Consider the following 14830-nt stretch of genomic DNA (forward strand, 5'->3'; position numbering starts at 1 on the left):
TAGCATGCTAGGCTATTACAGAACATGTTTATCTCCCTTTGGCTACAGGTCTGGTTGGGATTTAGGCATTAGGGTCTAGTAATATCATCCACAAAGGCCTTCCTTTATCTATTCACAAGCTGCAGTGTCAGTCATATTCATTGACCAAAAGACCTGGCAGTATTTTTTTGTGTCAAAGTGCCAGCAGTTCATAAATGACATGTTACTGTGCCCAAAATGCTCCCAAATACCGGGCATACAGACCAGCACCTCCACAGCAGAGCATTTGGACAAGTGCACAGCAGAGCACCTTGGAGATACCTTCAGTTGCTGATAAAGAAATTGATGGTAGTTGCTTTGTGCTAAACCCTTGTCAGGAAAGTTGTACATTGTTGGTCCATCTTTGTGCAGAGTTGTTAGGCTGTACATAGAGGTGATGGAAGGAAGTTTCCATCCCCTGTGAAGATGATGCTGTGTCAGAATGCATATGAGGTTTGTAGGGTCCAAGGAAGAGCATGTGTGTTTAAGACAAGGTCTGGCTCTCCTGGTAGCTCCCCCAGGGTGGGAGAAGCCTCACTGTGGTTGTCTGCTCTCAGGAGAGCTTATGGGTCATTACAACTTTGGATGAAAAGCATCAATCATCCTCGCAGCAGGGACCAAAACAGCAGAGTCTTTCCTGTGCTTCCAACACTGAAATACAGAGCTTTAGGCTCTCTGCTGTAGTGAAGTATCCCTTTAGAAGAGCTGAATGGAATAATTGTTTGAAGATAAGTCCTGTAAATGACTTTCTAGTCAACTTGCCTCTTCTAGAATGTTGTTGAATAATATTTAATTTGTCCTGCCGTTAAATCCCTTTACTTGTTTTAGATGCTTGGGGTTTTTTTATTTAGTTTATGAGCAAGAAATAGACGTAGCTGTTTATGGGCAGGAAGGCATAAAAATATAGGTGGTATAAATGTGCATGAAAGGGGCAAAGAGAGGTTTACATCAACTCTTGCTAGGAACTTGCAAGAGTTAAAATTTCTAAGCAGCCATTTGAATATCTGTGCTGAAAAAAATTTAGTTCTTAAGGAATAATTCAGTGAAAGACAAAATTTCTCTTTTGTCTGCTTTATTTCAGTAGTCTGAAGTTCCCTCTCTACCTGTATTTTTATACATCCAGCAATGAGATTTCCTTTTTCCCACGTTTGTCCGTGACAGTGGGTTAATTGGAAGGATGTTTTCTTCCATAAAATCCTGTTCTTTGTTTTTAAGCTATGCAGTTTTGGCAAGCCATATCCTGCTCATCTAAGGTTTGTTTTCTCTAAATGCAATGAAGTATAAAACAAACAAACAAAAAACCCAGATGGGACAAAATTATCAAGCAGGGCACTAATTGGAAAATTTTATGTCTGCTCTGAAGCGTGCTACCTCATTAATAAAGAGGGTGCATATTCCCTGCTCTTATGCTCTGTTTCTGTTGATCAACAGCTGTTTGGGAAGGCTTTATTTTTTTTTTTTTCCAGAAAGCCGATTGCAATAATTAGTATGTAATACATTTTAGCAGCTTTGTGTGGCGTCATTATAGGTTGCAGTTGCAGCACTCCGGGGTGCAGTTGGCGGGAGGGAGGTGCCTGGGCTGCAAAGTGTGCAGCTCCTGGCAGTGTGCAGCCATCCATCGCTAGGCAACGCTGCCCGGATGCTGGCCGGGCTGCAATGGCAGCGCTGCAGCTGGGGCGAGCTGCAGGCTGAGCCCGTGCATCTGCTCCCAGGGAGAATCCCCCAGCTCCTCTGCTCCACCTTTGTGCTTCCAACACCCTGATACACGGCTAGAGCACGGCAAGGAGATGGAAAGGTGAGGGGATAAAGGCAGCAGGCAGAGAGCCAGGGCGGGCAGAGGAAAACGAGTGCGCAAGGAGGTGAGCGAGGGTTCAGCGAGCCCGGGGATCGTACCACAGGAAGCGGCAGCAGCACGGAGAGGAGAACCGAAAGCAGAGCAAAAATGGAAGCGCAGGAATTAGAACGAGAGGGCAAGAAAATAATCAAAAAATGAAGAAATAGATCTAAAGCAAAAGTAAGGGAGAAGTGGGACAGCAGGAGGAGGGATAAGGACAACCTAAAATGGATGTGAGGAAATTTTGGCAGGGAAACAGAATATGAAGCAAAAAGAATATAGTAACTTCTGCTTGAGTCAGTAGTTTGTAATGTTAATGTTTGTTTTGTGTGCATTAACTGTAACAATTCTGTATGTTTTAAGAGCTGTTTGTTAAACAAGGAAAATACTCAGCTAGATTGCTGAAGGACTTTTTTTTAGGAATTGGTTTTGGTGTAGAATTAATCTGTGTTGTGTTCCATATTGTGCATTTCATAAGTTAATTTTATCACTTTTCCAGTTGACCTGCCTGTTATTTTTTTTTGCAACTATTATGAATGTAATTATATGGAATAGAATTATGTTGTACTGTGCTCCTGGTAATTAAAGACCATTATTTCTGCTTTTATAGTACATTTGGGAACGCCTTGCTGTTGGTTTTAAACACAAGAATTACCGATCCCGAGAAGGAGTGTGTTTGTGTCTTGTTGCTACCTTAAACATGTAAGCTTTTTGTTTCTATGGAGATGTAATGGTTCTATCCTTCTGAATGTCATTTTTCTCTGAAAGTAATCCTTTAGGGAGTCTGCTTCAATTAAATTAATATATGGGAAAAATCAAACAAGTAGTGGGCTGTCTGAAAGAAAGACTAAAGCTACAGAAATTTTACCTTATTTAAAAGTAGATAAAGAACTAGTAAGAGAGGGACAGAGCTTGATTGATGTCAGTTTGTATTCTATGAAATCTAAGCCAAAAGTTCACTTCTGCAAAAATAATTTTCTGTTTTTTTCTTAAAAAACACTCCTCTTTTTTTTTTTTAGTTACGGTGCGCAGCCATTAATTCTCAGCAAGCTGGTACCACATCTGTGTATAGCATTTGGTGACTCCAACAGTCAGGTAAGCATTTCAGTACTTACTGGGCCTTGAACAACTATACTTTGACAGAGCAGTGAAAGCAAAATAAATATAAGTATTCAAAGAAAAGCTCATAAGAGTCCTTGTGTGCAGCGGATCATTATTTTCTACCATGAGAAAAAGTAAGCCCAATTTCTTCCTGATCAGTCCATTCACTGGAAGATCCAAGTAGAGTTGCAAAGGCAGCAGTATCACGATATACTGGTCCCTTTAGTTTTGTCTTCAGAAGTTGAAACTAGTAATTGCTGAAAGTAATTGTTTCTTACAGAGCATGCTGAAAGGAAATAAATTAAAAAGTAAGCTATTGACACAAAAAATTACCTCCAGAAGCAGCCCTTATATGAAACCTGCGCTAGTTTGCTGAATTTGCTGAAGTTAACATTATGTATAATTATTTTCCGATTGGAACCCAAATGGCATTTAAGAACAAGGACTGTCATTAAAATCATTAAACTAAGCAAAAACATCTGCAGTGAAAATCAGGAAGTAGTTCATAATGGTGACGTCTGAACTTCAGAAAATCTTCCGGTGGAAACAGTTAAAATATCTTGATTTATCTGAAGTTGTGTTTGAGGGAAAAGACTATGAATATAGTAAGAGAGAAGATAACATTGGTAGGAGATGGACTTTTAAACAGGATTGGTCTTTATACTTAATTTCTGAATGCAGCAAAGTTCTTATCTCCCCTATGCTGCGTAGCACTGTTATGTTCTAGAAGAATTCTGTTGAGAATTTGTCCTATTTGCTGATTGTTAGTAAAGATGTAGTTCACATCTTGCTAGAGCAATTGGATGTTTAGTTTGAACTGCTGCAAAGAACAATACTAAATTAATTCCAGACATTCTTTATAGTGAATAATGGCATTTACTAAAATGCATTTTTGGCAGTTTTTATTGTGATGACCATGGTTTAAAATTTTTGAAGAGGCGCTCTATCTCCTTTCTTTACCCTGTTCTTTCCCCTTCCACTCTCCTGCCCTATTCCCTTTCTTGTGCTGATGTTATGCCACCTGATTCCAGTTGAAATAAATAAAGAAAATGCTGATCACTTTGGTCCACTCTTGTGGGCAGTCTTAGTCTTCCAGAAGGACCTTGCTGTGTGTCAAAACAGATGAAAGCAAGATGAAATGTCAAGACTGAGTGCAGGAGCTAACTTTTGAAAGTATTGCCTGCTGTGAGCGAGTCCTAGATAAAGCACATTTTTTCCACAAATGCTATTCTTATGTCAGATCCAGAAATTCCCTCTAAAGCTGTTATTTCTAGGATTTTTTACCATCTGGACATGCTCTCTAACTTGGAACAAATACCATCTTCATATACCAGTTGTATTTCCTTTCCTTTTCACCCTCACTGTTTCAACTGAATTGGCATACAGGGCCATAGAAACTGTAAGATGAGTGGCCTGTCAGCAAATGTTGTTTTGGTTTCTATAACCCTGAAATTAACAATTTAAACTGTTCACAGGTGAGAGATGCTGCCATACTAGCCATTGTAGAGGTTTATAGACATGTGGGAGAGAAAGTACGAATAGATCTTACAAAAAGAGGAATTCCTCCTGGAAGGTGAGCTAGCTGTTCTGATTTTGTAATTCTGAGCCATTTATGTTTTACTGTTTTTTATCTGAACTTTAAACTCACTAAAAACTCTGTTTTAAAATTACTGTAGTTTTTATTTTATATTCTAGTTAGTTTTGCCTTTCAGTATGATGTTACTAGAGTTCCTGATTGTGTTGTGTTGATTAGTTTATATGAAAGAAAATTTGTTGTTATTATTATTAGTATTATATTAGTTTATATGAAACAAAACATTGTTTTGTTTCTACCTTTGATTAATTAAGAAAGCTAGACAGAGCTTGAAATTGTACTTCGTGAGAAAGACTGTTTATTATAAGACTTTCATTATAAAGTCTTTAAAATTCCTTGTTAAGACATTTTATACTTCCTAAAATGTGTTAATCCCTTAGATATTAGCATACCACTTTACCATCACCTTCATCTCACTTCTTTTTGATAAAGCTGAATATGTCTACTACTTGGTTTCAGAGAGAGTATCAGATGAGTGCCTTATCAGACCCATCTAAGAAACTAAACTAAGAGCTAAAACTTAACTCTACTAAGAGAAGGTTCTTAGGAGACTTCAGAGCAATTTCCAATACCTAAATAGGGTGTAAGGAGAGCTGGAGAGGGACTTGTTACAATGATGTGATAGGACCAGCGTCAAGGGCTTTAAACTGGAAGAGGAAAGGTTTAGATTTGATATTAGTAATTAGGAATTCTTTTCTGTGAGGATGGTGAGACACTGGAACTGGCTGCCCAGAGAAGTTGTGACTGTCCTGTCCCTGGGAGATTTCAAGGTGAGGTTGGATGGGGCTTTGAGTAGCCTTGTCTAATGAAAGGTTATCCCAGCCCATGACAGAGGGGTTGGAACTGATGATCCAAAACCATTCTACAGTTCTATGAAAGAAGAAGTGCCATGGAAGAAGGATGTTGAATTTATTGTTTCTTATTCCACGTAGAGTTCAGCCTGTTGAGAGACAAGTTTACCCTGCCTATGAGAATGAGAAGTTGCACACATTCTCTTCTATTTAATGATAGTCTTGTTTTTAGACTAGTAATGGATTATATGGTTACCACAGAAGTTAGGCCATATTATTACTAAAATTCAAAAAATTAAGTTTCCTAGCAAATCAGTGGAACATATCCAAGATCTTTCTTGCTTTCTTGCATTAAGATTGGGCCTTGGACATCTTTTGGAACAGAGAATTAAAGAGTGCAGGTATCACAACCTTTTTGCAATGAATGTTGGGTCTGACTGTAAGTTGAAGTTCATCACCATTTACAATTCCATGTGATACAAGCTGAGTACATCTTGGGATCCAAATAGGATTAAACACCATAGGTGCTTTGTATCCTTAGGACAATCAACAGCTTCTAATTTAGTTGCAGTAGGTGCCAAGTTGTTGTTTCTACTGTCTGAATCAGCTGAATACAAAATTCCCCCTGATCTGAAAGCAAGCATGGTTGTATAATTTGCATTTACATAAAGAAGCAAGACTCTACTTGGTGCATGTTAAATGGGTTGTTGCCACTAAATCTCCAACCTGACAGTCAGGACTAGTGTTAAATAGTACACGAGCTGAGAGTGTCAGTGCTGTGTCCTCTGCAGTAGGTTTCAGGTTGGGATAAAGGGGGGAGTTATATTTTGCTTGAGTTAAACGTGAGACTGCTACTCTCTGTCCCATCCATCCCTGACAGAAAGCAGAGTTCCTGTAGTCCTGTCTTACTCCTTCACACAACTAAGAAGGCGTTTGACAAAGCTCAGGAAAGACAGATTAGCTCTGTGGTAGCTCAGACTGTTGTTCCTTCAGAGGCAGACCTCATTTAAGACATTTCTTCCCCTGTGCCTGTCAGACGTTTTCCCTTTGCTTAGATACAGTAAAATTTTCAGGTGGTTATGCAGGAGCTATGATCTGCATACGGGAAAAAAACGCCTTTGATGTAGAGTATCATCATTATTTTGAGGGGAATCTGTGTTCATGTGTGTGTGTCTGGGTTGGTTTTAAGGGTTTTAAGTATTACAGATAATCTGTAGTTCAGACACGGCTGCTTTCAGTTGTTGAGTTCAGCCTTAAAGAACTGCATTGCAGCTCCTTTGCTGTAAGTCAGTGCATTAAAAGATACATGTAAACATAAATATTAGCAGAAAAATCTATTACTTTAGTGTTTGGTGCACACATGAATCAATAGAATGTAGGCTTGTTTTGTTTGCATAACAAATTACACATTACAGAGCTGTGTGTTGCTGCTCGAATGCACTCCATCCTAGAGCACTGGAAAATAAGAGCTCCTGTCTGCTGAAAGGAAGGCAGGAAAGTTAATCAAGCATTGTTTTGAGAAATTGTTCAACTTCCTTAAATATGCAAATGGTATATACATGTTGTGTCTGTATAAAGCCAAATGCAGTCAGTACTTTAATAATAGTAGGCTTAAAAGGTTTTCTAATCTGCACCTGGTAGGGTTTGCCTTTGTGGAGAATACTGGATTTTCTGCAGGGCTTTACTGGACCTGTCAGAATCTAAGTAATGAATAAAATATGGGATCTTACTTTTGTAGTTCAATTCGACTTATTTATTATTTATTTTTCTTCAGTGCATTTCTCTTCTTTACTGAGATTAATTGGTGAGTTTGTTTATAAATAAAATCAGTGAGTTCCTCTTTCTATTTGTTACTTTTTAACTTAGAAATCTCAGATTATTATTATGCTTTTTGCTTGAAGCACTTTGTTTTCCCAGAAAAATCAGTGTAAAGTCAGTGGTTGGAAATTTGGATGTTGTTTTCCCTTTTGTTATAATTGCTGCCAGAGAGGTTTGACAGTCTTTGGTGTCAGACCTGAAAGCAGTAGTGCTAATATATTTGTGAATACTGAAAATGGATGTTATATTTACTGCTCAGTGAGCCAAAAATACTGAAGAGGTTTTGTTCTCTATGGACCAAACTGAATGTTTTACAGTATGGAATCTGTGTGGCTGATCTTCCCTGAATGGAAATAGTATATGTGGCTCTGGATAGCAGTTACTTAGTCTGAGTGTTAAAAGCTTTTATCATTGAGGAATTCATCTGACAAATTTCCCCACTGTTGCTTGAGAAACAGAAATGCAAAAAACCAGTCATTTGTTTAGTTCCCATGTCTAGGGCCAAACTTCATTTCCTAAAATGCTGAAGCATATTGCAGTATGCGTTTCTGAATACCACATTTTCTACTTATCTGTCTAGTTCAAGTTGTAGATGAGGTCCATCTGTGTGTCCAGATGTGGACACACGTCTTCAAGATCTTTTTTTTTTTTTTCCCTTGGAAGGGGGAAATATGGAAAAACAACTGCAAAGTTTCATATGGGCCATTTCCTGCTTTAGACTCAGTTTGGACATAAACAACAGACTAGTTCACCATCCGTTCTTCTTTATCCTTCTGCTGTTGATAGGGGAGTGGTGCTCTTTTGCCTCTTCACCAAAAGGTCCACACTGTTAGGTACCCCCTCTGCCCATCATATGAACAGTTGAACTGCAGCAAGCATGGTCATGAAAAACAGCTTTTCAGTGTGAAATGTTGTGCACATTCTGTGGAAGCATCCATGTTTCCATGTGTGTGCATGTCAGCTCAAGCTGTGTCCTAGCAGGGTACGTGTGTATTCCTCCTGTTGCCCATCCTCACCGCAGTATGTTCATATTTTGATTGAGACCTGTTGCCTGCTGGAGGAGAGGGTTTGGCAGGTTGCCAGGAGCCCCCATTTAAAGTGCTAAAACTTCATGCATTCATTCATTCATTCACTGACAGCCCATCCAGAACTACCTGCTGTACCAAATGTGGTTTTTGTCAATGGGAATTTTCTCATCTATATGAGAAGTTGAGGAAGACCTGTCTATGGCTATCTGGGAAAAGGAGATAGTATTTCTGTTCACCAGTGACATGTGGTGACTTCAGTGGTTGATTATGATTGCCACATCCAGAGTTGGGCTTGAAGATATGAGATGAAGGAGTAATAATGCTTCCTTTCTCAAAGAACCTTCCTTATTGCCAGTAAAACTGGTCTTCATCCAGCTCTGTAGAATTTCTTGGACTCCTCTTGGCAGGCTCTCGTTTGCCAGGAGCTGAACCTCCTGTAAACATTCTTAAATTGATGGTGGTTGCAATAATTTTAGAGACTCTAGCCCATACTGCCTTGCTGCTTGTCACCATGTGAAGAAATGAGAGAGGAAGGTAGTAAGAAGAGCAGGTTGGGAGGAGAGGGAGGGAGAAATTTGTTGTGAGAGACTTTGCAAAGTAGTAGTTACAGATCCTGTAAGCTCTTCTAAAGAGAGGGTTGGTTCTACAGTAGTGCTTTACCATGTTGACAGCTGTGTTATAATTGGCTCTTCTGTTGTTGTTGCAATTATGACAAATACTGCAGAGTGTGTCTCTGGTCATAACGACATGCTTTGAAAGTGTGAGGAGTGGCAGTACTGTGTGTTGTTCTCCAGCCTGCAACACTGACAATGTAGCATCCATTGCTGACAAACACATTTTTTTAAATTGTTTATAGTTAATACTTTATCAAATATTTTGCCTGCCCAGAGTGAGAGGCAACATGTATATTATTGTAACATATTTACAAGGAAGCATTTTGCTTTTAGCTTCTGTTTAAAATACTCAGGAAAGCATTTTTGAAAACAAAGTTCAAAAGAGCAGGAAATATTTTTTTTTCTTTTGAATTCTCTAAAATATTTGTGCCAAGTGGATAACATCAGCTTTACAGGATGTAAAAATCAAAGTGAAATTTTAAGGCAAATCTGTTAATCTCTCTTCATATTTAGTTTCTCTTGGGATGACAGTTTTAGCCTTTCAGATAAACTCTTAAGTCTTCCTCATTAACTAGGTGAACTGCTAATGCAGTGTTTGCTGTGGAATCCAGCACTGATGAGGGGAACTCACAACAATCTCTGATAAACACACATATGAGGCAAACACATTAACTTCTTGTTATGAAAGCAAGATGGCCTAATGCATTGTTATAGATATTGATTCTCGTGTGAACTCCTGGCTTGGTACGGTTGAAAGCACATAGCATGTTAATGGGATTTCATGTGTCATTAGTAAATTCCAGTACCCCAAAAACATTTCATTTCAAAAGGTTTACTTTTTCAAGTCGAAGTGCAGAAAACCCCATTTCAGTATATACTGCCTTTGGTTTGCAAAACTGGTCTTTTCAAAACTTGAGGTTTAATAGTAAAGCAGTGACATTTGTGAATTGCTGCCGTTTCAGACATTTTGCTGTGGCAGCACTGGGTGGAAATGCAATGGTGGTGCAAAAGAGAGGGGATAATAGGTTCCAGACACAAGCTGGTGAGTTTGCTAGGGAAAGATTAGGCAAACTACTACTGAGCTACATCTAGTTTTGAGATAAGTTGAGATGGTAGAATAACTGCTGGTTTGTGTTAGGGGTTATTGACTTAAATAAATAAAAATAATGCATTGTGAGAGTCCTAAATTGTTGGAAAGGTGCAGCGGAAGGCTCAAATTTTTTATGGTATTGTCTGTCTGCATTTCATTTTTTTATCACATTCTTCATTATTAGGTAAATGAGGTTTATTAGATAAATGAGGTCCCAGTGAGTGAAAGGGATATGCAAGTCTCAGAGAATGTAGACTAAGGGCACTGCCTCTCTGCATGGATCATTGCATAAAAGTGATGTGTGCATAATTAAATGCTGAAGTGAAATCTTTGTGTGTCCTTGACTTTTCTCCTTGTGAGAATTTTCATAACCAGGTGTAGTTCTTACCCATTTTTCTTGTTTTGTCATAAAACAGTTTGGATTGTGAATTGTAAAGACAGCCTATCAGTGCAAATTTTGAATCAGGTAGTATAGTCTCTGGTTCTTCTGATGTAGCTGAACTGTACCTGTTTGGAGACCTGCAGACTGTCATGTGATTTTTAGTTCATAACTTTGTTCATTTAAAATCAGGATTCACTCCTGATAGTCCTGGAGCTAAAAATCCCTTGTGCATGTTACATATTACCATATTCCAAGTAGTCTAAAATTCAGAGAAGTCTTTGGAGAAATACAAGAAAATATTCTCAGTTGTTTGCAGCTGAACAGTGTCAGTACAAATCTGTTGTTAATGTGTGGGTCACATTTTTCTGGGAGATACTTCCACTGCTTTTATTGAGTTTTCTGCAGAAGTGATGAGAAAGGGCTGTTGAAGTGTTTTGCCAGCTTTCTTGATTGAACACCATTTTTGCCCTGTGGGACTAAATTGCAAATGTAGGATTGTGGAGTTTTTTGGTTTGGTTTATTCTGAGTTTTGTTGGTCTGTTTGCTGTTACCATGTAGCAAAGCATTTGCAGTGTATTCTCTGTTCTGGCAGTTAAAATCAGTGGTGTGTGGGTTGGACTCATCTAAGTGTTTAGGGTATCTTAAGTTTAGAAGAAAGTCTTGTTGTTTGGCATTTTTTTCCCTGTGGAAGTGCTAACTAGCACAGAGCTCTTTTCATAACCAAACTGAGGAAATTTTGTGGAACAAAAACTTTGAAGAAAAGTATTAATAGTCATAGAACAAATTAAATAGCAACTCTTTTTCTTCTAAGTGAACATTCCATAGTTCAAATTGTAACCTTTTATTATTGAGTATGAATAAATATATATGTAGACTATATATACCCAATATGTGCTATTACTGAACCTGAACTATAGGTTATTTTTAATCATGCTCATAACAATACTCAATTTTTGTTCTTTGCTAAGTTTGCTTTGTTTTCTATGCATTTCTGTGAAGATGCTCAGCTAAAGAGGAATCCTTTAGGAATTGTTTCTTCATATACTTAATCCCTTGTATATTTTGCATTGCTGCTTTATATATGCTAATAAACTAATTTCTGTTTTTACCAGTAGCCGGTGGGATTTCAGAGATGTAAAAATCCTTTGTTGTTTTTGTTCTTTATAGGTTGCAAACAATCTTTGCAAAATTTGATGAAATAAGAAACTCTGACAATATGATTTTAAGTAACGTCAGTGGTGAGTATGAAAGATCATATATTTATAATCAGCTTTAGATTAATGCAAGATAAGTTTTTAAATACTAGCATTATCAGTGTGAAATGGATGAATAGCAACATGTAAATGCTAAGAAAATGAGACACTTGGTGAAACAAGCTTGTACACTTTACTGGAACTATTTGCAGGATTGTGGTCAGAATACAATTGGAAAAGGTGTTGAAACTGCATGGAAACAAGCAGTGAATATTTAACGAGTTACAGATGTGCTCAGTAGAGGATAGAAGAATGCTGCAAAGTGTTCATGTATGGGAAAAAAGATCAGATGAACCTTTATCCTTAGTATGTTTCTAAGAGAAAAATGTACTTTAGTGATGGGTGTGTTTGATACTTTCTCTGTTAAAATGATGTATCATGATTATAATACAGGGAGTTTTAAATTAAAGAAATAGGAGACTGCAGCATTCAAAGACAACTTAATTGTTGAAGTTAAAACTTCATTGAGCTTGAGCTCCTTATATTGGTGTATTTCAGGAAAAGACAACCAGTTATACAGAAAATCCCTGTTGCTTCTTACTGCTTTATTGCTACCATATTTTTTAGTATGAAAATTTAATTTAAAACTGTAAATTATGAAAAAAGCGTTACATAACAACAAAACAAAGGAGGTGCCTTGGCAGTGGCATTAGCACAGTCAGTTTTGGAAGCCTCATTGTCTTCTGCAAGGAATCAATAGATCTTGTTTTATTAGGAAGTTTCCTCATATTGTCTTTGGAAGTAACTATGTTGATTATGGTCTGCTGTATCTAAAAAGTGTAATTGTTCAAGAGTAGAGATATTTTGAGGAATGTATATAATTCCTTAATGTACTCAAATTTACCTTTTTAATTTTAAATTTTCTCACCCTTTTCTTGTCAGTGTGAAAACAGAAGTGACTGTAGGTTCAAAGGAAAGTGGTTTTGTAACCTGTTCTTTGACATAGCAAAAGTTTTCATGCTGCATTTTGCTTTGAAATAAAGCATTGCTATTCTTGAACACTTAAAAATTGATTTGTAAAAATTTATATATTTTTTTAAAACCCACAGCATTCTAATTTGGGTAAGAATGTTTACATAAAAATGTAAATGTTTATGTTCTGTTATATTGTAAACTTACTCATTATGAAAGGGTGAACCATTATCTTTTGCATATTAATACAGCTGCGTAGGTTTCATAGGTTTAAGAGATTCAGAGATGCATTTTACATGTGTATTTTTTCTGTCAGTAGTTCTCAGGAGAACAGAGAAAGTCACAAAGGGGAATATAAGCATTGAAATTATTTAAATACATAAAAATATATATACCATATTGCTGGAGTAGTTAACATAGCACTTCTGTCCTTTTTGTCTCCATTTAAGAGAGTTGAGAAAGTATATTTTGAAGCTATTTTTATCTCATGTGCAAAACACAGATATTGATGCTGATCTATGACAGTATAAACCATGTATTTGTCTTGTGGGTAGCAATTTCTATGCAAAAGTTACTGTGATCCTGTTTTGGTACCATAAATGACAGAATCCCTCTTAATACATTGGTTTCAGTGTTTTTACTTGAACCTAGTTCATCTGTTGCTTCCATCTAGGCAGTTTTTCAATGTTATTGAAAGGTATTCTTCCACTGTTAGTGCTTTATCTTGGCTTTGTGCTTCATTATTCTCTGAAGGACAATTTGTATTTACTGCTTGCACGTGTAGATTTAAAGTTACTGTTGAATTCCTGTGGCCTTGGTTCCAACTTTTCTTTCAGGGGCTTTATCAAACATCTCTGGATAAAGGCCAAATTTTAGTGACTAAATACATCTGTTACAGTGTTGAGGATTTTTTTTTTTTTTTTGTGCTTTGTATATTTTGTAGTAGGGTTTGGGATGGTAGGGGGTGAATAGGGTTGTCTTTCCCAAATGGGGGGAGGCAGAGGCAGGGTGGAAAACACTAAACCACTTCAACTGGCTTTAATATCATTAAACTTCATAGTTTAATGGGCCTTCCTAACACCAAAGGACAGCAAATGGAATGGCTTTTTTGCCAGGTGGAGTTACTGTCCCAAGTAGGGTGACTGTACTGATGGAGGTCCTGTTCAGTGTGTGATGGATAGGGACAAAGTTGTTAATACAACCTCAGAAGATGTCATCTTCTTCATAGGCCTGAGTTGCACTGCTGTGGTAGTGAATATTTGGTGTGTTGACCTAGTTTCTGAGAATGCAGAGATGTGACTTAGGATTCTCTCATCAAATAATACTAACGTCAGTTGTTCAGTCTTTTTATCCAGCATGTACTTAGGAAGAAAAAAAGGAATAAAGAGTCAAAGCTTGCAGTTTTGAACAACCTGATTACAAAAATGTTTTCCATACTTTATTAATAGTCAAAACAAATATATATTTTTAAAAATACTGATCTAATACTTGAGAGTTTTAAAAGACATCATGTTGGTATGCTTAGGTATGTGGGAGAAGTACAGGTAGGACAGGAAAAAGTCTCCTTCCTGCCGTCTTAGCACACTGGTAGATGTAATATCTTACTTTTTCAGTGTGCTGGAGGGGATCTAGTGAGAAGAGTCCCTTCAGTCTTATGTTGCCTCTTTCCTTTATTGAATCTGGTCTCTGATGGAATGGTAAAGAGCGGGGGAGAATGAGTTACTGTTAGGGACTGAGAGATCCTCTTCAAGGGTAGACAAGGTGGGTGGAAGGCACATTCAACCACTTATGGATGGAACAATTGGGGTGGGATGTAAAAAGGAGTTTCAAAAGCCAACACATGAGGAGGAGGTGCCATGTCTAACAAGGGAACTGGGTAGGAATCTTAGTGCTTTTGCTTGATGAGAGTGGCATACACCCTTAAATAATATCCCACTGCTAGCTTGCCTCTCCAGCTGACCATTGATTTTTTATTTTTTACTCTAAGATGTGTATAGTAAAATCAGAGATCATTTATTTAATATGAATTACATGAATGAATGAATGAATGAATGAGCTGCTAGGCAAACCTTGGGATTTATTTACATTCATAATGTTGCATATTAAAAGAATCATATCAGGATATCTGCCTGTTAAGCAATATCTTACACGTGTTGCTAGTTTTGCCCTTTCACTGTACGAGAACTATATGTAGCCTTCCAAACTGGAGAAGATTCTTTAAAGCCCCCCCCCACTTTTCAGCAAGTGAATGTTCATTTCTATGGAAACAGAACTGGCAGCCAATCTCAGCACTACAAAAGCCCTTGTTTCTGCTGCCTGAGATTTGTAAATACTGTTTTCTTTAAGAGAATTCAAGCAGACTCCTCTATTGGATAGTAGTGTCATTATTGAGACA

General features: G+C 37.5%; 1 protein-coding gene across 21 annotated transcripts in view; it reads left to right on the forward strand.

Annotated features, from left to right (window-relative positions):
• The window catches only part of CLASP2 (cytoplasmic linker associated protein 2), a 147491-nt gene that overhangs the window by 26583 nt on the left and 106078 nt on the right, over window positions 1-14830 (forward strand). For 19 of the 21 annotated variants that reach the window (XM_077178636.1, XM_054649938.2, XM_077178644.1 and 16 more), the window contains exons 4-7: window positions 2463-2554; window positions 2872-2947; window positions 4429-4526; window positions 11438-11508. In XM_077178636.1, coding sequence (XP_077034751.1) covers window positions 2463-2554; window positions 2872-2947; window positions 4429-4526; window positions 11438-11508 — 337 coding nt within the window. Of the gene's footprint in view, window positions 1-1628; window positions 1814-1833; window positions 1878-2462; window positions 2555-2871; window positions 2948-4428; window positions 4527-11437; window positions 11509-14830 lie in introns of those variants that run through there. The other 2 variants (XM_077178725.1, XM_077178687.1) reach the window with 2 other exon arrangements.

This window comes from Agelaius phoeniceus, chromosome 1 (genome assembly GCF_051311805.1).
Source record: "Agelaius phoeniceus isolate bAgePho1 chromosome 1, bAgePho1.hap1, whole genome shotgun sequence".
NCBI classification, from domain to species: Eukaryota; Metazoa; Chordata; class Aves; order Passeriformes; family Icteridae; genus Agelaius; species Agelaius phoeniceus.